General features: G+C 37.4%; 1 protein-coding gene across 14 annotated transcripts in view; it reads left to right on the forward strand.

Annotated features, from left to right (window-relative positions):
- FBXW11 (F-box and WD repeat domain containing 11) overlaps positions 1-27,994 on the forward strand; it is a 124,925-nt gene that overhangs the window by 33,855 nt on the left and 63,076 nt on the right. For 7 of the 14 annotated variants that reach the window (XM_014850862.3, XM_014850859.3, XM_014850861.3 and 4 more), the window contains one exon: positions 5,763-5,864. The exons of the other annotated variants lie outside the window; for them this stretch is intronic. In XM_014850862.3, the coding sequence (XP_014706348.1) occupies positions 5,763-5,864 (102 nt within the window). The remainder of the gene's footprint in view (positions 1-5,762; positions 5,865-27,994) is intronic. 14 annotated transcript variants of the gene reach the window in all.

Genomic DNA, 27,994 nt, shown 5'->3' on the forward strand with positions numbered 1-27,994 from the left:
TGAGAATTCAGGCACAATAGGATAGTTCCTAATTTGGATTAATTTTAATATGTGCTTTATGTGCTGTGAGATGAGGACAGCCTCCAGCAGGAACTTACTGGATACTCCAGCTTTCACACCCAGGTTTAGAAAGCTGCAGTTATATAATCTCTTTGAGCCCACCTACTGTGTGATTCTTCAAAACCAAATCCCCACTACCCGACAGAGATGCCCAGTGGAGAGGTGTTAGCGCCAAATGGTTACCGTAAAGAGGATCTTTTATTTCACTTGTTCTGTATTTGGTAGCCCCCATTTCATTATCCTGGGGTTCTTTCCTTTATATCCTATCAGTAGGGCATGGTGAAGTTTTCTTGGAAAAAAAGAACCTAGACTGAGTATGAAAATTGACTTTAGACATGTACTTCCAAAGGTAAGTGCTGGCCCTGTGGCTACTCTTTGTAGCCCAACTGAAAGAGATTTGCATTGGTTGTAAAACAAAAATGAGAGGTTGTCTTGTAGGTTCTATAAAAGACATCTTTCTCACTTCTCTGCAAATCATGCTTCACTCCAGCTGCCAAGGGTTATTCCTCTGCTTAAATAGTTTAATAGTTGTCTCATTGCCTCTAGCAGTGGTTTGAATATTAAAGTTTTTGATGTCTCACTGGAAGGAATTAAAAGATTCAAAACACTGTTATTTCACAGTATCTATAAAAACACATACATGTTTTTTGTACTGTTTATGTTCTCTTTCGTTGGGTTACTGTTGAGCAGACTTCCCTCTATTTTGCATGTGGCAAATGTTCCCCAAATGTTCTGGAAAACATAGAATCTTTCTTTGATGCTGGCTTGAATTGGCTTGGCTTTGGCTTGATGTTATGCTTTATCCTCTACCGCTTAGTCTAAAAACCTTACCCCCACCAGTGCGTTGCATGACACTTCTATTCCTCCGACAGATATTGTTGAAATAGCATGTATGCTGAGTTGTAGGAAAAAAATCTTGTACCTATTGATAAAAAATTGGACTGCACATCTGGGAAGGATTGGCTCTTTACCAGTGAGCTATAGCACATGGTTTAAGAGCCATTGTCCTGCAGGACGAAGTCCCAAGTTTGATAGAATGATAAGGAGAGGCCTCTGTGATTTGACCCCTCCCTATCTCTAAGCTTTCCTCATCTCACACTTACATACTTTAGTAATGTTAAATTAATTGCAGATCCTTGCATAAGATGTGCCATTTCTTAGCTCTGTGGCTTTGCTTATGCTATTTATTCTGCCTGGAATGTCTTTCTCTTCTTTTCTCTGGCTGCCTCCTACTCATGGCTTAGTTCAGGCATCCTCCTCCTTTGGGTGGTTAAGTCTATTTGTGTGTGTGTGCACGCGCGTGCGGACGCGTGTGTATTTACACTGCACATTCTCAAGATGCCTGCTTATGAGCTCCTAGAGGTGAGAGAGAATATCTTAAGTGCTTTTCTGTCTGCAGATAGGTATAAGTTCAGATAAATTTTTTGCTGAATGGAATAGTATTTAAGCCACTCAAGTTGGTTATCTCAAGCATGATGATAGGAGTTAGAAGAGGCTGATAATGATCCTGTGGGAAGTGGCTTAATGAAAAAAATTGGGAGGATTTATAGAAAACCTGTAATAAGGCAGATTTCTGAATGTGGCATTAGAGAGAGGATTAACATAAAATACCTCTTTCGGTAGCTTTTAAAAGAATTGCTTCTTTGAGAAGGAATCAGGGCAGGATATTCAAAACAGTCCCATCCAGAAACGGACCAAAGTTAGCTTTTGTGAGTTCTTCTTCAAGCCAGCCAATCAGAAGACAAGGTGCCTGCAACCACTTTTTCTTTTTGGTTTGCGGTTCCTATGGCAATAGGAAGAGAGCCTAGGACATTCCTCTCCTACCTCTTTTAATAATTTTTGCTTTTGAAAAATGGCAAAAGCTATTATTCTTCTTGTCTTTACTGACTTACGGTGTTTCTGCATGGTGGCCCTGATTTTGGTTTTTGATTGATCACTGGTTATGACAAAATTAATAAACACTATCAGTTTCCTTAACTAATGTTATTTTCTTTGGCTATGGAACTTACAAATATAATCAATCTAATTGAGTATTTGCTGTTAATATTAGAACCCTGTGTGAATTGTTTCCTGTTCTCTTTGAACAGTCCTAAATTAGAATACTGGTCATTGCAAGTAGCTAAATGTGAAATTAAAGCAAACGTTTCTTGGGAGTTTTCTATTCCTGAAAGGCCTCTCTGAGGTATTCCCATTGTGATCCCCCTGGGTTTCTCTTGAGCTAGAGGCTGAAATCGCAAGAGGAAAGAAACTTAGTTTGTATTGTTGTTAGCTTAATAAGTTGGTCAATAAGTATCTGTTAAAATTGGTAAATAGCCATGGTATCAGGGTATGTTCTTCAGATATATTTTAACAGTGAGGTAACATTCCAGAAGTTTAAAGATAGACCACTATTAACTTAAAAAAAAAAAAAAAAGAGAGAGAAGCAATAGTCTATACTGTAAATATAGCTAATATAAAGAAATTTTTGCCTTATTCAGTTCAAGAATGATGGATAATGGTTATTCCACAATAGTCAACATGGGATTCCAACCAGGTCCCTAGATTTTAAAATTAGAAGCTTCAGGAATCAATTCCTGCTGTGGTCCTAGCTGCATTTTGTGCTCTTAGGTTGATAAATGTGGAACTTTTATTTTTATCTGATATTTTCAAATTAGATCAATATTCTCTTGGTCCATTAGACCTAAGAAGAACCTTGTTTAGACCACTAGATACAGAGTTCCTTACTGAAAGGTCAGCGTATTTCCTGGAGTTTTTTGTGTTGAGTAAAGACTAATTTTCAGCAATGTGGTTGGTCACTTAGCTTCAAGGAGTGAAGGTCTGGCAGTTCTAATACCTTAGATAAGTACTGGCATCATTCTCCACACCCCACAGCATCTTCATGGATGTTACAAAAGATAAATCCTTGGAAATGAGACCTTCAGAGGGTCGTTTAAAAATCTTTTCCTGAATATACAAGTTCAATATCAAGCTTTGAATACTTATAATAAATGGTTAATATTTTGAAATTAAATTTTCATAAAATTTTCTTTATGTTAATTGTCTTGCATATTTTTATAAGTATTGATTAGATCATAAGATGGTAGGAAACCTTGGGAAGATCATTATTTTTCTTCTTTGGGCTTTGGTTTCTTCAATTCTAAAATCGGGGGCAGGAGATTGGTCTAAGTGGTCGTCCAGTTCTCACAGTCTATGATTCTTTGATTTATTGAAAATAAATTTTTTTTGAGTTTTAGATCTGAAGTTGTTAGCAGAATCTAATCAGGGTACAGTACCTTATGCATTTATGGTTTTTACTCTTTGACACAAATACATATTAAACCTTGCAGAAGGAATCTCACTGTTTGTACTGAATAAATGAAAATTGATTTGTAGATGAGGTTTGGTTTTAATTTGGTATTAGTTGCTAATTGCAGGTGTAATCCTTAAAGTCTATTCTCAGATCTGAGTGATTCTGTGATTTGGATAACCACAAAGATTCCAAAAAAAATTTCAATTGAATTATGAGGATGTTGGGAGTTTATTTAAATTAAATAATCTATATATAACTATAATGTGTCTGCACCTTTTTGTTGCCCATCTGCTTCTGATACATGCTAATGTAAGCATTCTTTGAATAAGCATTTGCTAGATATCTCTGGACAGAGAGAGTTTGTTGTAGTGGAAAGAAAACAAGTTTGCTTAGAGTCAGACAGGAGTAAATTCTAGTCCTAATTCTGTCCTCAGTTAGCCCTTGCTCTCCCTTGCACCTTGAACAAGTTGTTATTTGAACAAATCAAGCTCTCCTTTCCCGATCCTTGGTTTCCTCATCTGTCAAATGGATATTTGCCGGGGTTTACTCTGTCAGCTCTCTAGCATATAACAAGAGCTTGATAAATGGCAGCTGCTTTCATTATATTGTAGAAATATTTATTTAGCATCTTTTGTGGCACTCTGAAAGTATTCAAGTGACAAAATATGTATGGTTGGAATATCACTGATACACTTCTATACTGGCTGTGGTAAGCTTTGAATAAAGGCACACATTGAAAATGCGTGGCATTTCGTCGTTACCAAAAAGCTGCTCAATTTTTAAATGTCGTTTGATTTGGTTTTGTATTCTTTAGAGCCTTTTCTAAATGATCTCAATTATCTAGTTAGATTATAGATGAGATGTAACTAGAAAGTGACAGATGCTGGATAGGAACCTAGGTCTATCTGATTTCAAGCAAAGCTGTTTTTGGTTTTATTATAGTTGGGCTGACCATAGAATTTATCTACCAAAGCAGAACACTTTTGAGAGTGAAAGTTATGCTGAGACGAGTCTAAACGTGAACTATCCTAGGAAAATGAGGGTGTTTGACCATCCTAATTATAGCTAGGATAAACAAGTTTATGAGGTCAGGTCTAAGACCTCTGGAATATTTTGGTTGAACCCAAACACCCACCTTCAGTTTTTTTTTGCATGATTATTGATTTTGCTTTAGTAAATTGACCATAGATCTGAAAAAGTATTTATTGAATACCATAAATAATCTAATAGTTATTAAGTACCATCCATAATGCATATGTCCATTTTTGTATTTTACTTTTTTTCTTAATTCTCTTAAAAACCAGCACGCTTTTAAAAGAGAATGGGAATGGGGGGGCTGGCCCCGTGGCCGAGTGGTTAAGTTCGCGCGCTCTGCTGCAGGCAGCCCAGTGTTTCGTCGGTTCGAATCCTGGGCGCGGACATGGCACTGCTCGTCAGACCACGCTGAGGCAGCGTCCCACATGCCACAACTAGAGGAACCCACAACGAAGAATACACAACTATGTACCAGGGGGCTTTGGGGAGAAAAAGGAAAAAATAAAATCTTTAAAAAAAAAAAAAAAAAAGAGAATGGGAATGGATAAATGAAGTAAGCTTTCAGTTCTTACGTGTGTCAAATGGCCTTTGCACACAAAGTCCAAAATGAAAATTATGATGTTCTCAAGTTTTATGGGGGGAGGGAAGGCAGCGATGGGGTGACACTGAAAATCAGATGTGTTTTTAATTGGCCCTTTTATTGCCTTTATCTATCAATCTGTCATTCATCTTTCTTGTTCCTTGTGCTTTATGTCTCTAGGTCTCCTGTGATTTATTTTAGGGAAGTGCAAAACTGTACCCACGTGATAAAAATTTGGATGATCAAAGTTTTTACAATAGAGGCATCATGGTCTTGTGGAATGAATGAAATTCTGGCTTTCCCTTCCTTTGCTGTGTATCCTTGTGCAAATGACTTAACCTCTGAGCCTCAGTTTCTTTACTGTGGTACGGGAATTAGAAAACATATTTAAAGTATCTGGCACATAGTAGGTTCTTAAGCAATGATGGCAATTACAATTACATGACACAGACTAGAAACTGTTACTTTCATGAAGTTATAGTCACAGTCTCACCACTAATCTTGTTTTGTACTGAGACTTTCACAGTTTTCTTTAGTGGGTTTTCGTTTAAATGTTCTCTCTCTTTCTTGATTCTGTACACTATAGCCTGAGGAATTAGCGGTTGGTAGCAGAAACCTCCTTTCCATAGGACAGAAAGTGGGCCCTCTCCCGACGTTGCAGTAAGCTGTCTGTCCCTGACCTCCAAGCTGCCAAGGGTGTGTCCCTGCCCAACTAACATTCAAGTTGCCTGTGTGAAGGAGTGATTTGTTGCGGCCTCTAACTGCTTCTTCTCTTCCTTCCTTTTTGTCATCCTGCAGTGTTCTGTGCCAAGGTCTTTGTGGCTAGGCTGCGCCAACCTGGTAGAGAGCATGTGCGCACTGAGTTGCCTGCAGAGCATGCCCAGTGTCAGATGTCTCCAGGTGCCTCTCTTCTTTCTTGTTGTAAATGTGTTTTTTACGTATGCCATGAACATTTGTTGAAACTTGCAGTAGTGTGTTTAATCCAATGTTAAGTCTGCTAAATGTTCTGTGTAACCCTCTGCTTTCCTCCAGCCTGGGTGCCCCACATGGAGGCGTTAGTACTAAGAGGGGCCCTTCTGAGCAATGGGTCTTTGGGCCCTGTTCTGCTCTTCTTTTTCTCCTCCTGCTTTTTATCTCCCCACCCCCTACCCTACCACCTCGAAGTTGTGATTCTCATGTTTAATAGTTGTGCATGTTCCCAAAAAGCCCTGACATTTTCCATTTGACTACTTTTAATAGTTCTTTGTTGAGTTGGGAGGGTTTCAGAATTAAAATGGTGATTTTTCTATTTTGAAAGTTATCCTTTTGGCTTGCTTTCTCTCCCTCCTTCAAAAAAGGAGTGGGGAGGGAATCACTAACGGTATAAAGCCTCAAATTGAAGTTTATAAAGATCACAGCTTTATGCTGCCAATGACTGTCAGTTTGGGCCACCTCCCAAGGCCAGATCTGACACCTGTCCTCAGGGTCCACCCAGTCTTCCAGGCCGGGCCGGCAGAGAATTCCACAGATAAAAGTAAAACTTTTTTGGAGGGTGGGGAGGGGGTTTCACAGGCAAAAACTGTTAGCAGGAGAGTACAGCTGGACTGACCTCACTTGTTGGGATGGATTCTGAGAGGGACAAGGCAGAAAACATTGTGGCTTTATTGGGGAAGCTCTGTTTAGAGAAAGCATGTATTCAATTAAGTATGGTTTCAGTAGCAGTACTCACTTTTCATCACTGTGTATTCCAGACAGTTTGTTATATCTTTAAAAAGCAATATTAAATTCCTGGCATCCTGTGGAGACTGCCCTGTTTTAGGAAAACACTGTAAAATCAGGAAATGAGTTAGAGGGATATTGTTGATGGCATGGGTGACTTTACTGTTCTCAAGGTTATCTTTCTATTCATGTTTACAGTCTTTAAATGGAGCTAGGGAGCCAGGAAGAAGGAAAATTTTCTGCATATTGGGATTGTACATTTCATTTACTTATTGGCAAACATTCAGAGTAGCATTGGTGTGGTTATTGATTAAAATTGCTTTCTTTAGAAAACTGAGCTGGAACCTCACTAATACAATTAACTAGAGAGTGAATTCATTCTAAGATTCGGTATCTTAAGAGTCTATGTAAAAAGCTGGGTTAAACACTTAGGGTCCAGGGATTGGCTGCTTCAGTGAGGCTCCAGTGTAATGTGTATTTATCTTTGGAAAAGCGGCTTCCTGCATGCAATGTAACTTTAACAAAAATGTTCTTGAGATGGCAGACGTTATTGCATGTGTTCTTCTTGGTGCTAAACAATGGATATTTGCATTACTGTAATGATGTACATCTTTGTCTGTTTCTCTGAAAATGCTTACTTGAATATTACAGTTGCGTTTTTAGTGGGCTGAGCCAGTTTTTTTCCCAGAAATTTAACTAGGGGAAGAATTGTAGTTGTTAATGAGTTCTGGAAGTGCAGATTCTTTTTACTGCATTCAGTTAAAAGTAATTGACCAATGGAAGGCATTATTCAATCTATTTTAGTGACGATATTGTGGATTCTCTGGAGGTGGGGTGAGTGGGAGGAAGTGTGGGTTCCTACCTTGTTGAAAATGGAAACCCAGCTGTGTTAAAAGTTCTTCTTTGACTCATCTTTCCCAGTGAAAATCATGTAAGAGAAAAAATGTAAACTTTTCCTTGACTAGACCTTGAAATAAGGTGAAATATTGAATGATATTCACTGAAATGTGAATGGAGCAAATATGGTCTTTAGAGTTATGTAGAGAATTATTTACTTAGGTTTTTATTTTCCCTAGTATATAATTGAGAGTATGCAGCACAGTAAAGTGAACTATGTACTCAGCTGATTGAATTAGCACATCGTTACTCCATTTTGTTCCATTTGTGAATGGAAAGTAAACATGTATTAATGAACCTGGAAGTTTTCTTTCCTCTCTACTCATTCGTTTTATGTGTTATTTTAACAGCAGTGTTCCTCTTCTCTACCTTCAGTCTCCAAACAGTGTTAAAATTTAGTGACTTAATTAGAGTTTGGGCTTTCAAAGAATGCCTGTTGCTTCTATGCTACATCTTTGGTGTATCACAAAGGTCACTCCTGCGTGACATTGCGTGACCCCTCTCAGCAAGCCTGTTTTAAGCAGGCCCCAGAATGGAAGGACAGACAACCTAAAGAGCCTCTTTGGCTTTGCTTGAGCTCTGGAGTTGCATGAAAGGGTCCCCCTTAAAATGATTACACTGAACCCATTGACAGTTGCAACTTTAGCCACTTTAGCCTATGCGTATGGCTGAGTCAGTTTACTTTCTGAAAAGCAGGAGTAAAGAAAGTAGTTGCCTTGAGGCTTAATCCAGTCTTTGTAGATTCTGCCATCTGTGAGAATGGGAAACGGATGGCAAAGACTTAGAAAATAAAAATCATTCATTTACCTCAGTCCAGCTGTTAAAAAAATAAAAGTCACTTGCCACCAAATGGACTTGGTGTTTCACATATATTAGCTTTGTGACAGCTCTGTGAGGTGATATTATTCCCATTTTTCAGATATGGAAACTGACTCTCAGAGGTAATATTTGTGATTGGACCCAAATTAATATTTATATAGCTGTGAAGTGGTGGAACTGGTCTTTGAACTCCAGATTTACCTGATTCCAAAATTGGTTTTCTTTCCTCTAGTCTGGAATGCTACTATTTCTGGAGTTTTCATCTTAATTTTGTTTGTGAAAACTTTACTATTAATACCTGGTGTGTGGCTTGTTTAGCCATTATTTATTTGAAGATAAAAAAAGAAAAACCTGCCAAATATCTATAGGGGAAAAAGAATTGCGTTCCCTTTGCCAAAATGAGCCCTCCTGAATCTTAAAGCTAGCGAGCTTCCTGAATGGCTTTTCTGCAAATTTAATTCTGTGAATATTTACTGAGCAAGTGGTATGTGCCAGCGTCTATACTGTTGCTGGGCTTATAAAGATGAACAATACAGACTTGTTCCCTGCTCTGAAGGAGCCCATTGTGGTAAGCAGACCTGTAAACTAAAATCCCACAAACAAAGTCCAAGAGAGTGTGTGTGTGTGTGTTTGTGTAATAAAACTCTGAAGTTAGCTAAATCTATACGTGCTTTTAAAAAAATGTGAACCAGTTTAAACGAGGGCTAACTCTCAACATCTTTCAGAACAGTTGAACTGGAATATCTGGATGTCTTGGAACCAAGCTGAATTGAATCAATATTTCAGTTGTTTCAGATAACCGGATTCAATCAGTTGATTGTTACATCAGATAATCAAGAGTTCGGACCATGTAGAGTATTTACGAAGATTCCAAGACTTCTCTGGCACAGGAGTAATATTAATGTTAATAATAGTATTTATCACTTATTTTCCACCTTCTTTCTGTGTGTTGGGCTCCAGGCACAAGGTTCTCTTATTTGATCCTTTATGGAGAAGTTGTCTGTCATGCCTTTTTTGTATATGAAGTTAGAGAATTGAGTTGACTTGCCTAGGGTTACATATTTATTTAAGTGGCAAAACTGGCTTATGAACCTAGGTCTGGGTAACTGCAAAGCAGTACTTTAGTCACCATGCTGTAGTGACATTAACTTAGCAGCTGCCATTTTTAGGGTGAAACAAATTCTTCTTTATTTTTAGTGTTAAAAAGCTAACATAACTGGAATGTTGAGGCCCCATGTAGTGGACTGACAGCTTTTCTTGGGAATGCCATTTGCAGGCTCTCAGCTAGAGAGAGTGTTAGTGAGAAGCTTTTTTCAAGGGAAGGACTGATTGCTTGGAATGACAGCGAGGATCATGTGCATCAAGTTTCAGTGCCTCCTTCCTAACTCCAGAGCAGATAGGGCTAGGCAATAATTAATACAACTTCTTGACAACTACCTATTTTCTTTCCTTACTTTCAATATGTGTAGTGGGCCACAGTGATTTGAGAATGCTGCAGTTGGAACTTAGCACAGCTCCCAACATAGGGGGCTATTTTTTAGAGAAGGGAGATAGATAGCTTGGTAGAAGGAATCCTGGCTCTGGAGCAGACAAACTGCAGTGCTTGTCTTGTGCCTGCTACTCTATAGCTCTGTGACACTAGGCAAGTTACTTTGCTTTCCTGTACTTCAGCTTTCTCATCCTTAAAAATGGAGGTAGTTTTATCTGCCTACAGTGTTTCGTGACATAGGGGACGAGAACAGCTACGTTTTACTGTTTGCCTGCTGTTGAGGGGACAAAAACCCATGTCTTTCATCGCTTGCTCCTGGTTCTCTGTTCAAGAAGAAGGAATTCCAGTCTTACAGTCTTAGGTTCCAGGGCGGGATAAGGATAAGATAAAAGACTGCGTGTGATGCAGCCTCTGCTGTTGGGTGTTCTCCTTTTGTTCGGGGCCTGTCTTCTTAGGTCAGACATGGCGGTTCCATCTCACTGCCCTTGTTTCTTTTCTGGTGCACATGGGGGATGTATCATTTCTTGTTGATTATCCTGTTGTACTCTGGAGCCAATAAGGTGATAGCTTGGAGTAACCTTTTGGGTTGTTTAGTGGTAGAGTCTGTAATATTTTTTGAACATTAAAAAACCCACATTTTTTTCTCTTTATAAGAAAATTTACTACAAAATATAGTTACTAAAGAAAAAATCCCTTGATAATCTCACCACCCATCACCACCCAGAGAGAATATTTGTTGCTATTTTAGGATCTGTCTTCTTCCGGCCTGTTGGGCAAGGAGGAATCCATCAAAGCGTGCAGGTTCTCTGCGTTACTATGGTGGTGATGAGTATAACAGTGATGTTGTAAATGTCCCATGGGACCCCAGAGTTTGGCTTTGGAGTCTCCGGAGGGATAAAGGAAGGCCTGATACAGTGCCCCTCCCACTTCTCCCTCACCGCGAATAGTTCTGGATTTATTTGTTTTATATAGCAGGGCTCTTAGAATTTTTCACGTAAAATCTTACTTCTATGGAAGTTTCCAAACACACAAAAATAGAGAACCATTCAACTCAACCTTGAACAGTTTTCAAAATTATGCTGTTCTTAGTTCAACGTTCTTCAACTTTGCTTTTTCTGGGGCATTTTAAAGCAAATCCAAGATGGCTTAATAAAAAGAAAAAGAGTTTGACAAATCACTGTTTTATGTCAACATTTAAAAAATTTTAAACAAATTTCAAAGAATTAAAAATAGTATAATTGTTACTGAAGGTTATAAAAGACATACAGAGTTTCCCTTGACCCCATGTCTCACTTCTGAAAGTATTACTTCGCAGTTTCCCATTATCCTTTTGGACAAAAGCTTAAAAATACAGATAGACCCAGTCTGGATGGCCTAGCATTTTAGTTTGGCATGTTCTGTTTCGGTGGCCTGGGTTCCGTCCCCGGGCCTGGAACCATACCACTTGTCTGGCAGTACCCATACCATGGCGGCGGCTCACATGGAACAGGAAGGACTTAGAACTATACACAACTATGTACTGGGGTTTTAGGGGTGGAAATGAAGGGAAAAAAGGAGGAAGATTGGCGACAGATGTTAGCTTAGGGTGAATTTTCCCCTCCAAAAACACACAATAACAACAACAACAACAACAAATAGAACCATACTATACATATTATTTTTCAATTAATAACTTTTTCAATTAATAGTCTACATTGACCATCTTTTCATATCAGCATATAAAACCCTACTCTTTTGTATAGCTGCTGTAGTATTCCATCATATGGCTTTACTTTTTTTTTTTTTTTTTTAGAAGTCTTGATTCCTTTTATTTTCTTTTGCTGGGAAAGATTTGCCCTGAGCTAACATCTGTTGCCAGTCTTCCTCCTTTTTCCCCCACCTCCCTGGAGCCCAAGTACATAGTTATATATTCTAAGTCCTTCTAGTTCTTGTATGTGAGCCACTGCCACGGCATGGTTACTGACAGACGAGTGGTGTGATTCTGGACTTGGGCAGTGAACCCAGGCCACCAAAGTGGAGCGTGCTGAACTTAAACCACTTAGGCTATCAGGGCTGGCTCTACTATTTTTTCCCCCCTGAGGAAGATTCGCCCTGTGCTAACATCCATTGCCAATCTTCCTCTTTTTTTGCTTGAGGAAGATTAGCCCTGAGCTAACATCTTTGCCAGTCTTTCTCTACTTTATATGTAGGATGCCACCACAGCATGACTGCTGAGTGATGTAGGTCTGTGCCCAGGATCTGAACCCGTGAACCTGGGCTGCTGAAGCAGCACTTGTGAAATTTTAACCACTCGGCCACAGGCCTGGCCTCCCGCCCCCCCCTTTTTTTTTTTTAAAGATTGGCACCTGAACTAGCATCTGTTGCCAACCATCTTCTTCTTTTTTTCTCTTCCTTCTCCCCAACCCCTCCCCCGCCAGTACATAGTTGTATATTCTAGTTATAGGCCCTCTGGTTGTGCTATGTGGGATGCCGCCTCGGCGTGGCTTGATGAGTGCTGCTGGGTCTGTGCCCAGGATCCGAACCGGCGAAACCTTGGGCCACCAAAGTGGAGCACGTGAACTCAACCACTCGACCACAGGGCCAGCCCCCGTCTTTTTTTTTAAAGATTTTATTTTTTCCTTTTTCTCCCCAAAGCCCCCTGGTACATAGTTGTGTATTCTTCGTTGTGGGTTCTTCCAGTTGTGGCATGTGGGACGCTGCCCCAGCGTGGTCCGACGAGCAGTGCCATGTCTGCGCCCAGGACTCGAACCAACGAAACACTGGGCCACCTGCAGCGGAGCGCGCAAACCTAACCACTCGGCCACGGGGCCAGCCCCCCCCCGTCTTTTTTTTTTAAACATAGCCAGTTCCCTGTTGAAGGAATTTTAGGTTTCAGTTTTCTTGTTTCGCAGCACTTTACTAATTTCACTGAACCTATATCTTCAGGCTTGCATGATTATGTCTGAAGAATAAATTTCTAGAAGTACAATTTCTTGGTCAAAAAATACCAGTGTTTTATTGTTAAGTTACCTATATACAGAAAAATTTAGTCTCTCCCTTCCAGTCTCTTCCCCTCCAACAAATGTTGATAGTTTGTTGTCTGCCGTTGCATGTTTGTTTTCTTTGTTCGTAGGAGGTTATGTAGCCCTACAGTTACAGGGATCCTCCCCCCTTTTTAATGGGGAAAATGGGCTCCGCTAGGAAAATCAACGCTGCAGCTTGCTTTGCTTCCTTTATTTCCCTAACGTTATGTTACAGACATGTCCCAGATTCATGAAGTCTAACTCTTTCATCAGTGGCACTTCTGTCATCTGTAGATTGGCGGTGGTTGAGGGAGAGGAGTACAATGCTTTTTTCTTTTTTGAATTACAACATATATATAGAGAAGTGCAGAAATCTTAAGTGTATAGCTCAGCGATTTGTCACAAAATGGAGTGCTTTATTTTGCTAGGTATGGCTAAATCGTCTTCGTGGAGGGTGGACCAGTTTATGGTCCAGTCATTGCCATAAGCTGTAGATATCATTTAAAAATGTTCTAAGGTTTACTTTAAAAATATTATTACAAATAACCTACACTTGTTCAAAATTAAACCAATAATAAAAAGTGACAAATAGTAACATGATGAATTAAGACTTCCTACCATCATTTAAAATCAGTGCATAATATTCCATTTAATAGATATGTTACTGATTTTAAGAAACCCTCGCTTCTGTATCACGGCTGCTTCCAATTTTTGAGTCATTTTAAGCCATGTTGAGTAGAATGACATTGGAGCTAAGTCTTTGTGTACTTCTGTGATTGTTTCCTTAGGTAAAAGAATGTGCATATTAAGGTACTTTAGGTTGCTAAATTGTGCTTTTGAGAGGTTTGGGTCAAATTCTACTCCTAAAAGCAGTGAATGAGAGATTCCCTTTTCATATGCCCTAGATGGCATTGGATATTTTAATTTTGTATTTCTTTGCCATGTTGACAGATAAAAATGTAGAAATAATATGTTGTCATTGTAGTGTACGTTTGTTTGCTTGCTGCTGAGATGGAATATATATATTTATTTATTGGCCGTTTCTAGTTCTTGTTTTATGAGTTCTCCATGCCTTTTCTTCATCTTTCTACTGATGGCTTTATATAATATATTTTTAAATCTGCTTTGTAGAAACTTTTTATATGTTAAATAGGAGAACTGTCATTTCTTGTACATATTTCCCCCCGTTTGACATTGGCTCTTCAGTTTTGTTTACAGTGCTTTTTGCCTTGAAGAAAGTTTTGAAAGAAATGTTTACTTTTTACGTAGCCTTACTCCTTTTCTTTATCATTCCTCTAGTGGTTTATGGCTTTATGTTTTGCATTTCAATCTTTCAGTTTTTCTGCAGTTTATTTTGGTGTATGCTGTGAATTAGGGATCCACATTCCTTCTAAATGGCAAGTCTGTTTTCTTTATACTGTTTACTGATCTAGCTTTTTCTCGTTGATTTGAAATCATATGCTCATGCTTCACGTCTTGTATCCGCTGATGCGCACTCACAGAAGTCTCTTTCTAGCTTTTCTTCTTCTTTACTTTCCCAGTATCGTCGTCAGTTGTTAGCCCCTGTAGGCTCAGGGTCTGTGCGCTGTATCAATGCTGTCTTTTACATGTAATGCTAGTTTCAGAGTGTCTCGTTAATGATGATGGGCTTTGAAAGTTCAGCGCCAGACAGAAAGATTAATTTTAACATTTTTCTAAAAGTAATTTTTCTTCTGTTCTTACTATGAATTGAAATATTTTTTTTAAAAAAATCATTTCTATGTCATATTTTCTGAAAACTATGAGAGTGACTTGGTGATTTAAGAAGTTGAAGCAGCAGCAGAACAGCAAGTAAATTCATATTTTGGAGAAAGTTCAAATGACAACACAATGCCTGGCATGTGGTACTAGCACTCAAGACAGGAAGAGAGCCTCTGCCATGGGAACATTAAAGCTACCTCTTGTTTTACTAACAGTTTTAATTTATGGTTTCCAAAACAGTGTGCATGATGGATAAGATTTAACAGTATACTTTGAACATAGAGAAGAGGGTGAATGGGATTCGGATCACATTAAAAAAAAGTCTTTTTATTTTTTCAACAAAAATGATGTGATATACCTCATAGTACTGACGTTTATTATGTTGCTTATAAAAATGTTGGTTTTATGTATTTCTATTGATTTACATTTACTGTTCTTTTTATGAAAGTTACACTTTCTCACTGCAAAAATTTTAGGAAGTAGAGCTGTATAAAGAGGAAAGTAACCATTTATTCACAATCTCACTTTAGTTTAATGTCCATGCTTTGTTTTTTTCTTGACATGTTTTTCTGTACATGTTTGTATATATATATTTTTTGTTTGTTTTTGTGTAGGCTCATACTCTATATACCAAACTATATCCTAATTTTTACCAATTGATTCATATTAGTAAACAGTTTATATTTTTAATAAATGTATAGAGTTTCATTGTCTGGGTGTACAATCATTTGATTAGTCTCTTATTGATGGACATTAAGGTCATTAAATTTTAGTTGCTATTTATGATTAATTCCTTAGGTTATATTATTCATTGGAAAAATTCTGAGTCAAAGAACATGAACTTTCTTAAGGTTTTTAAACTTTGATCAGACTTCAACCAAAAAGGTTATTCTAATTTACATTATTATTAGCAATATATGATTATAATAGAAATAAATGCCCAGTGTAGAAAACTGGAAAACGTAGGAATGCACAAAAAATATATTAAAAATCATCCTTTGTTTACTTGTTTTTTTTTCCTTCAAACTACAAATATTTGTGATGCTCCTACTGTGTGCCAGGGGTTATTGTAGGGACTGGGGTACAAGAGTGCACAAAGCAGACAAAAAGCCACTCTGTATTGGAGCTTCAGTGTTAGGAAAGAAATAAAATGAGTAAAACTCATCACATATTAGATGATCGTGAGTGCTGTGGAGCAAAGGGGGGATAGGGTCTTCCAGGGTTTGGGGCTTCTGTTTTGCAGAAGATGGGAAATCAGTAGAGAATTTTGACTGGAAGAGTAATTTATTTGACTAACGTGTTAACAGGATCTCTGGCTGCTGTGTAGCTATAGAATGAAGAGAGGAAGCGGGGAGACCAGCTCTAAGGCTGACCAGGGTACTTAGTCAGGATTCTCCAGAGAAGCAGAGCCGATAGTAGATGGAGGTGTATTTTAGAGTATTGGCTCACATGATTGTGGGGACTGGCAAATTTGAAATTTGTGGGGCAGACCAGCAGGCTGGAAACTCAGGTGAGATTTGTCTTCCAGTCTTGAGGCAGAATCTTTGTTCTTAAGGCCTTCAACTTACTGAATGAGGCCCACCTACATTTTGGAGGGTAATGTGCCTTACTCAGAGTCTGCTGATTATAAATGTTAATCCTGACTGCAAAATACCTTCACAGCACCATCTAGAGTGATGTTTGAGCAAACAACTGGCCGCTACAGCATGGCCAAGTTGATACATAAAATTAACTATCACAACTGGTGATTGAGAAGAGGCCACACTCTGGAGTTAGGGATACAGAATGGAAACAGAAGCAGTTCATGACCAAATGAAAACAGAAAAGGTGAGTGTGACATTAGTAAAGATGATATCAATCTTGTCAAGCCAGTATCATTTATATCACCAATATCTAACAAGTCTTTAGTCAGAGGTGGTTTGGACTTTGGAGTCTCTGGCATGGCTGGAAGATAAAACTATGCTAGGGTCTACTTGAGTAATGCAGGGCTTGCAACAGTGACTCTTCACGGAGGATCACTCAGGATGTAGCACCCATCTGTGGAAGGACCGTAAGCATGTAGGGAACGCACAGGTAACGAGCGCTTATGCCAGGCACATTGCTAAACTCTCTCCCGTACGTTATCTTTTTTAATTCTCTGAACAACTTTATAAACTAGGTGCTATAATGTCTGTTTTATATGTAGGGAAATTGTGACAGAGAGCGGGAGAGCTGGTGACTTGCCTAGGGGCACATATCTACTCAGTGGCAAAGCCAGGATTTAAACCTCATCTCTCTAGTTCCAGTGTACCTTACTGCCTCTTTAAGTAGAAACTCTTTTCCTACGGATGATTATCTGTATTTTAAGTTGTAAATAGACTTCTCTAAATCTTAGGACAATTACGCAATAGGGATGGCTATTTATGTTATTATACGAGTAGCTTACACAATCAGACATCTCTTCTTTAGAGGCCTTCTCTGACCACCCAATCTGAAATAGCTTTCTGCCTGTTGCTGTGTTTCTTTATTTTTTCTTCATAGCACTTAGCGCTGTCTGAAATTATATTCCATGTTTTTTCCCCTCTCCTGTCTGTCTTTCTCCTCTATCAGAACCCAAGTTCCACAAGAAAAAGGGTCATGTCTTAGTGTTCACTTGCATGGTAAACCCACCTGTTTCTAGAATAGTTCCTGAACAGGCATAATTAATTGGAATGTGAAGGAATGGCTGTCTTTAAGCTTTGTTAGGATTACATTGCTGTAGTAGTATTTGCTGTAATGGTCAGAACTATACTGGGCTTAGTTCTCTGAGTTCTTTGAATCAAGGATTGTGAGTTGAAAGATTACCTTGAGTAAAAATTGATCTTGCTTTGAAGACTAGCTTATTGTGTTTTTGTTTTGCTTAAAAAATACTTTTTTCTGATTATAAAAGTAATGCATATTGTAGAATGCTGGGATAAAAGTGGAAAGAAAAATGAGAAATAATCCTCAAATTAGGGAGTGCCATTCTTAATATTTTGGCATTTGTTTTTTAGTTTTTAATCTATGTGTATATTTTACATAGTTGAGAATATTTTATGTATATAATTTTACATGCTTTGTTTTACTTTATATGCTTTGTGCATTTATTCAGGATGATTATGTTAATGTTTTCCTATTATTAGAACTTTCTCATAACATAATTTGAAATTGCCATATAGTGTATTTCTTGAACATCCCATAATTTGTCATTTTTCTGGGTGCTTAGAATTTTCTTCTTTTTTTTGGTGAGGCAGATTGGCCCTGAGCTAACATCTGTTGCCAATCCTCCCCTTTTTGCTTGAGAAGATTCTCCCTGAACTAACATCCGTGCCAGTCTTACTCTATTTTCTATTTGGGATACCTCCACAGCATGGTTTGATGAGTGGTGTGTAGGTCCATGTCTGGGATCTGAACCTGCGAACCCTGGGCTGCTAAAGTGGAGTGCACAAACCTAACCACTATGCCATTGGGTCGACCCCAGAATCTTCATTTTTAATTATTAAAAAACTAATCACTATCTTTGTGCATAAATCTTTGCCTTCATTTTGAATTACTTAGGATATATTTCTAGGAGGTATACTGTATATATCTTGTCAAACTGTTTTCCAGAGGGTTTGCGTCTCATTGTACCCTTATTAGGATTGAACATTATTATTTTGAAAAAGTTTAACAAGCCTGCTCTGCATGATTCAGTAGTAAACTCTAAATTCACAAGCCTCTCTACAAGTGGCAGCCTTCCTCTCTGAGCAACTCGAGTATATGTTGAGTCAGCTAAGACATGGCCTACTGAAAGAAGATCTGCTACTACTGGATGTGCTTGGCCAAGAAAAAGAACTCCAGAGACATTTTCAAACACATTACAACTGTGCCAGCCTATGCCTTCCTATTGAATTGCCTGGGCACTATGACTAGAGTTCAAAATTGAAATCATTCATTTAGAATGAATTTATTCAGAAAATACTTAAGAAACCATAGAATCACTCATACATTTTGTACATATTTACTGACTACCTACCATACTCTGTGCTATGGCCTGGTAATGTGAAGAACCAGCTGCCAATCTTTGTAGACAGATTGCATATGAAGACTCTTCACCCTAATGTAAGGAAGGTGTTTTCTACTCCCTCCTCCCTTTAAGAAAACCAGAAGTCACTTACTGGAGTCCTTGAAAATCTCTTGTATTATAGAATGCTTTCTAGTTATTTAATTTGAAATAAAAGCAAATGTTAAATCCTTCATCTTTAAGGCAACAAAAAAGAATAACTAAGGATTAGAATAATGGTAGTCAGAAGAAACTATCACCTAATTAATTTCAAAGAAAAAGACTTTGCTAAAAGCAACATTGCCCAAAGGGGATCTGGTAGAGTTCACAGGAAAGGGATAAATGGATGAAACCCCATTGTCGACTAGCAGTGATGGCTTGGGGAAGACACGTGAACCTGTGGTGTCCTCAGTCAGTACTAGTTTGAGATGTTTACTAAGATCATCTGATGGTGCCGAAAAGGGCACAAAAGATTTCAGCACATGTTTTTCCTAGGGATGGGATCCCACAGTTTGAAGCGTTGGGTATTAATGCAAACCAGCCATTGAAAGACTGCTTTTTATTTTGAGATAGTCTTAAGCTTAGTTGTAAATATAATACAAAGAACTTCTTGTTTCCCAAACTACTTGAAAGTAAAGCTGACTGAATCATTTTCTAATGTTTTAGTGTCTATTTCTTACAAAGGAGGATGTCCTGTGTAATCATCATATGAGAATCTAATCAGTCAGTTAACATTGATGCATTACTGCCATGCAGTCCTCAGTCTCTGTTTAAGATTCATCAGAGGTCCAGTAATGTCCTTTATAGCAAAGATAATCCAGTTCAGAATGGTATGCTGCCTTTAGCTGTCATATTTCTTTAGTTTCATTCAGTCTGGAACAGTTTCTCAGTCTTTGCTGAACTTCTGTGACCTTGACACTCTTGAAAATGACAGATCCCTTATTTTGTAGTATGTCTGTTAGTTTGGGATTGTCTATTTCCTTATGATTGATTCAGGTTGTACATTTTTGAAAGGAACATCACAGAAGCGATGCTGTGTTCTCACTGCATCCTATCGGGTGGTATCGGATTTTGATTTGTCTCAGTACTAATGGCGATCACTTTGATTGCTTGAGTAAGGTGATGTCTAGCAGCTTTCTTCACTGGAAAGTCACCTTTTTTCCTTTGTAATTACGTATTTTGTGGAGAGGTACTTTGGAACTGTATAAATGTCCTCTTTTCATTAGAATTTCAGTTCGTTTATTATATCTGTATAGACTTGTGGTTTCTTATTTTATTCAACGGGTTATAATCTGTTGTTACTGATATTAATTTTGGTGGTTAGATTGTTCAGAGTTTGGCCAGTGGGTGCCCTTTTAAACTGGCTCCTGTGTCTTTTTGATCTATCCTCATAGTTCTTTAAGCACTTCCTTACTTTCTGCTGCAATAAAAATGTTCCAGGCTCATCGTGTATTTTCCCAGACTCAGTTCTGGAATCAGTCAGTTCTCCAAGTGGAGAATGGTATTTAGATCTGGGTGATGGGTGTGCTTAGTGCTATGGGATGTCATTGCATCTAGGCCCTCTCAGCCAACGGTGTTAGGTAATATATATATAATTTTGCCTCCCTGTATAGAAAAAAACTAATTGCTTTTCTATGTATTAAAACCTGATTCAGAGTGATATCTCCACAATTCTAGTCTAATCTTACAGATTTCATTCTAGCCTTCTATGAGTTAACCCTTTGCATATTTCTAACTTCCTTCTCTAACAGTGAGAAACCTGGCTCCTATTTTGCACAATATATCTATTCACTTGCTCAGTTCTGGAAGGCGTCTTAAGTAGTTTTAGAATTACTCACCTGCATCACTGAAACATAAATGTACTAACCATACTGAGTATTTCTTTACAGTTAAAAAAATTCTTCTGTTTGTGGCTATATAGTCTTAACTACTGAGTTCCAGAGTCATTTAGGCTAGTTTTACCCCACTATTAAGTGTGATTATGTTATTCATTTGAAATATACTTAGGTTAATTTGTTCCTGCTGATAATGCATCTCTCCCAATCCTTGTTGATTTTATCTTTTATTTGAGTATATAAAGCATTTAATGTACTTCCAAGAGTCAAAACAACACAAAAAAGTATAGTCATCCTCTCTGTCCTTTCCCATTCTCCCATTTCTTTCCATGGTGTTTCCACTGGGTGACCAATTTTATTAGTTTCTGGTTTATCCTTCCTGGGTTTCTTTGTGTACTAATGAACAGGTACACCTATATGTATTTTCTTATCTTGCTTGCTGCTTACATAAAAGGTAATATGTAGATAGTCTTTTGTACTTATGCTTTTTTCACCTAAACATGTACCCTGAAAATTACTTCATGTCAGTCCATAGAGGCCTTCCTTATTCTTGCTGACAGCTGCATAGTACCCTGTTGTGTTGATACGCCAGTATCTTATGTATGAGCACATAGGTTGTTTCCAGTTTTGTTTTTTTTTTTTTAAAGAATTTATTTTTTACTTTATTTTTTTTTAAAGATTTTATTTTTTTCCTTTTTTCTCCCTAAAGCTCCCCGGTACATAGTTGTATATTAGTTGTGGGTCCTTCTAGTTGTGGCATGTGGGACGCCGCTTCAGCGTGGTTTGATGAGCAGTGCCATGTCCGTGCCCAGGATTCGAGCCAATGAAACACTGGGCTGCCTGCAGCGGAGCGCGCGAACTTAACCACTCGGCCATGGGGCCAGCCCCTCCAGTTTTTTTTAAGTAACAGAGATTGCTCCAGTGAATAACCTTGTGCACATGTATTTTCATGTTATTATTTAATGATGTTGTATCTTCAGGAAAAATTCCTATTAGTGGGGATGCAGGATCAAAGATAATGCTGGAACAAAACCTAAAACTATTTATGTAGTTTTGTTAGATGTTGCCAAATTCTCCTCCCAAAGGGTTGTACACACTTGCCTTCCCACCAGAAATATCGCAAAGTGCTTGTTTCCTCACTGTTTCACAACAGAATGTGTTTTCATACTTCTGAGTATTTGCCAGTTTTAGGTGAGAAATCTGTAGCTTTAGTTTGCATCTCTTTAATTATGAGTAAGTCTGAACATCTTTTATTTAAGTCATTTTTATAAATCTTTATGAAAGTCTGTTCATGTCTTTTCCCCATTTTCCTACTGGGATTTTGCTAATTTTTAACCCCCTCAATTTAAAGGAAATTTTTAGGCATGTAAGTCCTTTTATCTGTGACATATGTTGCAAATATTTTTTTCCAGTTTCTCATTTTCCTTTTGACTTTATTTATGGTGTTTTTAAAAATACTGCTATGTACAAGTTTAAAATTTTTATCTAGCTAGATTTTCCTATCTTTTCTTTTATTGCATCTGGATTTTGACTCATAGTTAAATAACCTTTCCCTACACCCAGGTTTTAAAGAAACTCACACATCTTTTTCTAGTACTTATGGTTTCACTCTTTAAATTTCTGATTTATTCGATGTCTCCATGTATATTAAGTATGGATCTAATTTCACCTTTTTCCAAATGGCTAGCCAGTTGTCCCAGCGCTTCCTATTAGAATGTTCTCTAGTGATTTGGGATGCCACTTTTATCATGTACTAAATTTCCATATGTACTTGGTTCTGTTTCTGAACTTTCTATTCCACTGAACCAGGATTTGGCAAACTATGGCTGGCTGGCCAAGCGCAGACCTGTTTTTGTATATAACGTTATGGTGGAGCACAGCCACTCATTCATTTGCATATCATCTGAGGCTGCTTTTGTGCTACAGTAGAAGAGTTGAGTAGTTGTGACAGAATCTGTGAGGATTGCAGAGCTTAAAATATTTACCCTCGGGGCTGGCCCGGTGGCGCAGCGGTTAAGTTCGCTTGTTCTGCTTTGGTGGTCCAGGGTTCGCTGGTTTGGATCCCGGGTGTGGACATGGCACCGCTTGGCAAAAGCCATGCTGTGGTAGGCATCCCACATATAAAGTAGAGGAAGATGGGCATGGATGTTAGCTCAGGGCCAGTCTTCCTCAGCAAAAAAAGAGCAGGATTGGCAGTAGTTAGCTCAGGGCTAATTTTCCTCAAAAAAAAAAACAAAAAAAAAAACCCTCTGACCCTTTCCAGAAAAAGCTTGCTGACCCCTACACTGAAGTAATTGTGTATTCGTATGCCATAAAAGTACCTCATTTTAAATTAGAGTGGCATGTAGTGTATTTTAATGTCTGGTAAGGTTAATCCCCCCTTGTAGATTTTCTTTTTCCATGTTTTTTTTTGAATATTCTTAAAAGTTTGTTTTTCTATATGAACTTGAGTATCAACTGTCTATTTCCATAAGAAGCTTTTTGTGTGATTTTTGGGTGTGTGTTAAACTTATAAATTAGGGTAAATCGTCATCTTTATAATGTTGAGTTGTCTTATCTAAGAACAAGTTATGAAGAACAGAATAGAGAAACTTATCAAAGAACTACTCCACAAAAATGCATCAGATCAGCATGGTTTCACAGAGAAATTCCACCAAATCTTCAAAGGACGTACAGGCCAGAAGCCTCTTAAATTGTTCGATAGCATTGATTTTGAAGGAAAACTCTCTAATTCTTTTTATGGGAATTATTTCTAGTTTTATTATCTTTTGATCAGAGACTATTATTATCTGATTTTTCTCGTTTATGGAACTTATTATTTCTTTGTGATCTAATGTATGATCAATTTTCATAAATTTTTTCACCTGTGCTTGAAAAGCAGGTTTAGTCTCTCTTAACAGGATATAAAAGTTGCTATCTCTAAGATCTGCCTACCTTGATTATGTTTATTCTTCTGGACTTTATTTTTTGTCCTCTCAATCTGTCTTGTACTGGGAGTAGTATATGTTAGTGTATTTTTAGTCTATCTCTCTTTGCATGTCTTTTAGTTTCTTTCTTTTCATGGTGTGTTTTCTTTGCTCTTTTATTTATTTTTGTTTATTTTTTTTGGTGAGGAAGATTGGTCCTAAGCTAACATTTGTTGCCAATCCTCTTCTTTTTGCTTGAGGAAGACTGTCATTGAGCTAACATCTGTGGCAGTCCTCCTCTATTTTTTTGTATGTAGCACCCTGCCACAGCATGGCTGATAAGCAGTGCATAGGTCCGTGCCTGGGATCTGAACCTGTGAACCCCTGGCTGCTGAAGTGGAGCGTACAAACCCAACCACTACACCACAGGGCCAACCCCTGTTCTTTTATTTTTGAAGTTTCTTTTTAAAATTAGGAAGGCTTGTATTTTTGTTCTATTGATTACCCTTTACTCGTAATATTCAAATGCTTCTAATTCTTGATTTCTTATATAAGGTTTTATTAACAAGTTTATCAGTCTTTACTGGTGTTCTTTACATCTCACCCATTGCTTGTACAACAATCAGTTTGTTTTTCTTTCCTTTTCCTGATGTCTTTTTCAATTTCTAAGTTGCACTATTTCTACTTTGTCAGAATATGTAACATAGTCTTCTACTCTTGTATTCATCTTTGTTTTATTCTTAGATTTATAATTATTATTATTTTTTTATTTTCTTTTAAAGATTTTTTAATTTTTTTCCTTTTTCTCCCCAAAGCCGCCCAGTACATAGTTGTATATTCTTCGTTGTGGATCCTTCTAGTTGTGGCATGTGGGATGCTGCCTCAGCGTGGTTGGATGAGCAGTGCCATGTCCGCGCCCAGGATTCGAGCTAACGAAACACTGGGCTGCCTGCAGTGGAGTGCGCGAACTTAACCACTTGGCCACGGGGCCCGAGATCTATAATTATTTTAAATGTTTATCATTAATCCTTTGCTAAAGTTTTCTGAGTCATCTCTTGGTTACTCAAGAAGGGCTCATGGATACAGAATTCCCTGACCTATTAACTTGTTTAAAGCTTTTTTGTATTGATTTTGGATATAAAATCTTTTCTTTACACTTTTTTTTCTACAGTCTTTGGAAAAATGCTGCTCCTCTGATGCCTTGCTTGGTATGTTGTTTTTAAGGTGTTTGATGCCAGTCTAATTAATGCTCTTTTTCTTATAAGTTTTTTTAATTAAAAAAATTATTTTGGACTGAAGACTATGAAAGTCTTTTCTTTATCTTTAGATTCTAATAATTTTCCTGGAATATCTCTAGGAATCTAATGCTGTGGGCCAATTTCCCCTAGTACTTGGAGACCCTTTTAACATACAGGCCAAGTTTTCTTTTATTTCTGGAGAGTTTTCTTGAATTACATTAAAAAAAATAAAAGCTTCATTGAGATATAATTCACATGTCATACAGTTTATCCATTTGAAGTATATAATTCATTGATTTTTAGTATATTCACAGAGTTGTGCAACCATTACCATAATAAATTTGGAACATTTTCATAGCACCAAAATGATACCCTTTTAGCTGTCTCTCCCCATTTTCCCTTACTCAGCCCGAGGTAGCCACTTAGATTATAGTTTTAAATGTTATTTCTGTTTCATGATTTTATTGTGTGTTTGTATTTATTTTTCTTTAGAAGCTCCAGTTATACATAGGTTGAATGTTCTTTGTCTTCCATTTCAACTACGTTCTCTCCATCCCATTTCACTTCTTTCTTTATCTCATTTTCATTCCCTTAGGTTATTTTCCTGCTTTTCTTCAGTGCCTCTTATTCCATTTTTCATTTGAATTTATCATTTTGGGGGGCATTGTAGTTTACTTTAATTTCTGGTATAATCTTGTTTTTATTTCTTTTCTGAGTTAAATCTTATTTCATTTCTTTCTGCTTTTGGTGCATTTATGTTCTTAAGATTTGAATTTCTGATTCAAAGCATTTAAAAAATAATATCGAATGCTTATTTGAGCATATTTAATTCAGTTTGGAGTAACTCTTTTCATTCAGATTCCGCAAGAGCAATGTGCCATAATGCACTAAGACATATGTGGTATATGGTAAATTCACTTCTCTCATGTGTAACTAGAATGATAGTTTCTATGTACTGACCTTAGGAAAATTAAGAAAATAGTTACTGAAACCTTCCTCTTTTTGCTTGATGAAGACTCTCATTAAGGCTTGTCTTGCAGAACCCCAGTTAAGAAAGGCTAGTGTGAGATGTTGTTTCAGTTTTCTGCTGCTCCCCCCCACTTTCTTTTTTTTTCTTTCATGCATGGGGGGTTTCATTAGCTGAATTTTCTCCTTTTCTGTTCCTTTCTTTCTTTTTTTTGTATAGATGGAGATTCCTTATATACTACATTTTTGGGGACAGGACTGGCAGTTCGAGGTTGTTTAAGTTTACAAGATTCCCAGTTTAAGAACATCCTTCGTCAGTGTAACAAAGTATAATTGTTTTACTGGATGGCTTTGTTTTCGGGGAGGGGAGCAGAAAATTGGAAGGAGGGCCTTTGTATCCTTTGAATGTTTTAAAAAGTTCTATAATCTTGCAGGATCTTAAAATCCCTCCCCTGTCATTTCTTTTTCCTTTAATCATATAGTGTCCAAATGATGCCTAGCCTTTCCTTTCTTCTTCTTTTTTAAATTAATAAACTTTATTTTTCAGTGCAGTTTTAGGTTCACAGCAAAATTGAGTGGAAAGTGTAGAGGATTCCCATATATCCCCTGTCCTCACACATGGCCAGCCTCCCCCACTATGACATCTTGCCCCATAGTGGTACATTTGTTACGGTCCACGAACCAACGTCATCACTCAAAGTCCATAGTTTACATTAGGGTTCACTCTTGGTGGTGGTCAGTTTTTAAGTGATTCCGTTTTCATCTTTACTATTGGCTTATTAGTTAAACTTCATTTGCTTAATTTTTTTCTCATGGTTGTTGTAGGATTTACAGTTTGTGCCTTTAACTTCTCACAACCTGTCCTAAAATAAGATACTGCATCATATATATGGGAAGAAAGACCTTACATCAATATACTTCTACTTCCCTCCTCCCTTCCTTGGTGCTGTTGTTGCCTTACATTTTATTTCTACAAAGTCTATAAACTCCATGATATATTGTTATTATTTTTGCTTTAACTAGTTAATTATATGTATGTGTATATAACTTCAGAAGCTTATTTTTTTAAAAATGTTTTAATTGTGATAAAACATACATAGCATAAAATTTACCGTTTTAACCATTTTTAAGTGTACAGTTCAGTAATGTTAAGTATATTCACATTGTTGTGCAACCAATCTCAAGAACGTTTTGATATCCATTCAACAACAAATCCTTGTTTCTCCTGGAGGGAGCAGGAACAACCATTCTACTTGCTGTTTCTCCGAATTTGTCTACTCTTGATACTTCATATAAGTGGAATCATATTTTGTGACTGACCTTTTTGACTTAGCCTAATGTCCTGAAGCTTCATCCATGTTATAGAATGTGTAAGAATTTTCTTCCTTTTTTTAGGCTGAATAATATTGCTTTGCATATTTATACGATATTTTGTTTAGCAGTTCATCCTTCAATGGATATTTGGATTGCTTCCCCACTTTTTGGCTATTGTGAATAATGCTGCTATATAAACATTCACATGAGTGTACAAATATCTCTTTGAGACTCTTCTTTTAATTATTTTTGATATATACTCAGAAGTAGTCTTGCTGGATCATGTGGTAATTCTATTTTTAGTTTTTTGAGGAACCACCTTACAGTTTTTCATAGCAGCTGCACCATTTTACATTCCTACTACCAGTATACAAGGGTTCCAATTTCTCTACATCCTCGCCAACACTTGGCATTTTCTGTTGTTTTGATAGTAATTGTCCTGATAGATGTGAGGTGATATCTCATAGTGGTTTTGATTTGCATTTCCCTAATGATTGGTGATGTTGAGCATCTTTTCATAAGCTTTTTGGTCATTAGTACATCTGCTTGGAGAAGTATCTATTCAAATCCTTTGCCCATTTTGATTGAGATTGTTTGTTTTTTTGTTGTTGAGTTGTTAGGAGTTCTTTATATATTTTGGATCTTAATCCATTATCAGATATATGATTTGCAAATATTTTCTCCTGTTTTTAGGTTGCCTTTTTGCTCTGTTGGTTGTATTCTTTGTGCACAGAAGTTTTTAATTTTGATGTATTCTAATTTATCTGTTTTTCTTTTGTTGCCTTATGCTTTTGGTATTATATGCAAGAATTCATTGCCAAATCAAATATCTTGAAGCTTTTCTCTTATATTTTCTTATAAGAGTTTTTTAGTTTTAGCTCTTACTTTTAGATCTTTGATCCATTTTGAGTTAATTTTTATATATGGTATACGGTAAGGATCCAGCTTCATTCTTTTGCATATGGATATCCCATTTTCCCAGCACCATTTATTGAGATGACTCTTCTTTTGCCATTGAATGATGTTGGCATTCTTGTCAAAAATCATTTGACCATATGTGTGAGGGTTGATTTCTGGGCTCTCCATT

The sequence above is a fragment of the Equus asinus genome, chromosome 9 (assembly GCF_041296235.1).
Source record: "Equus asinus isolate D_3611 breed Donkey chromosome 9, EquAss-T2T_v2, whole genome shotgun sequence".
NCBI classification, from domain to species: domain Eukaryota; kingdom Metazoa; phylum Chordata; class Mammalia; order Perissodactyla; family Equidae; genus Equus; species Equus asinus.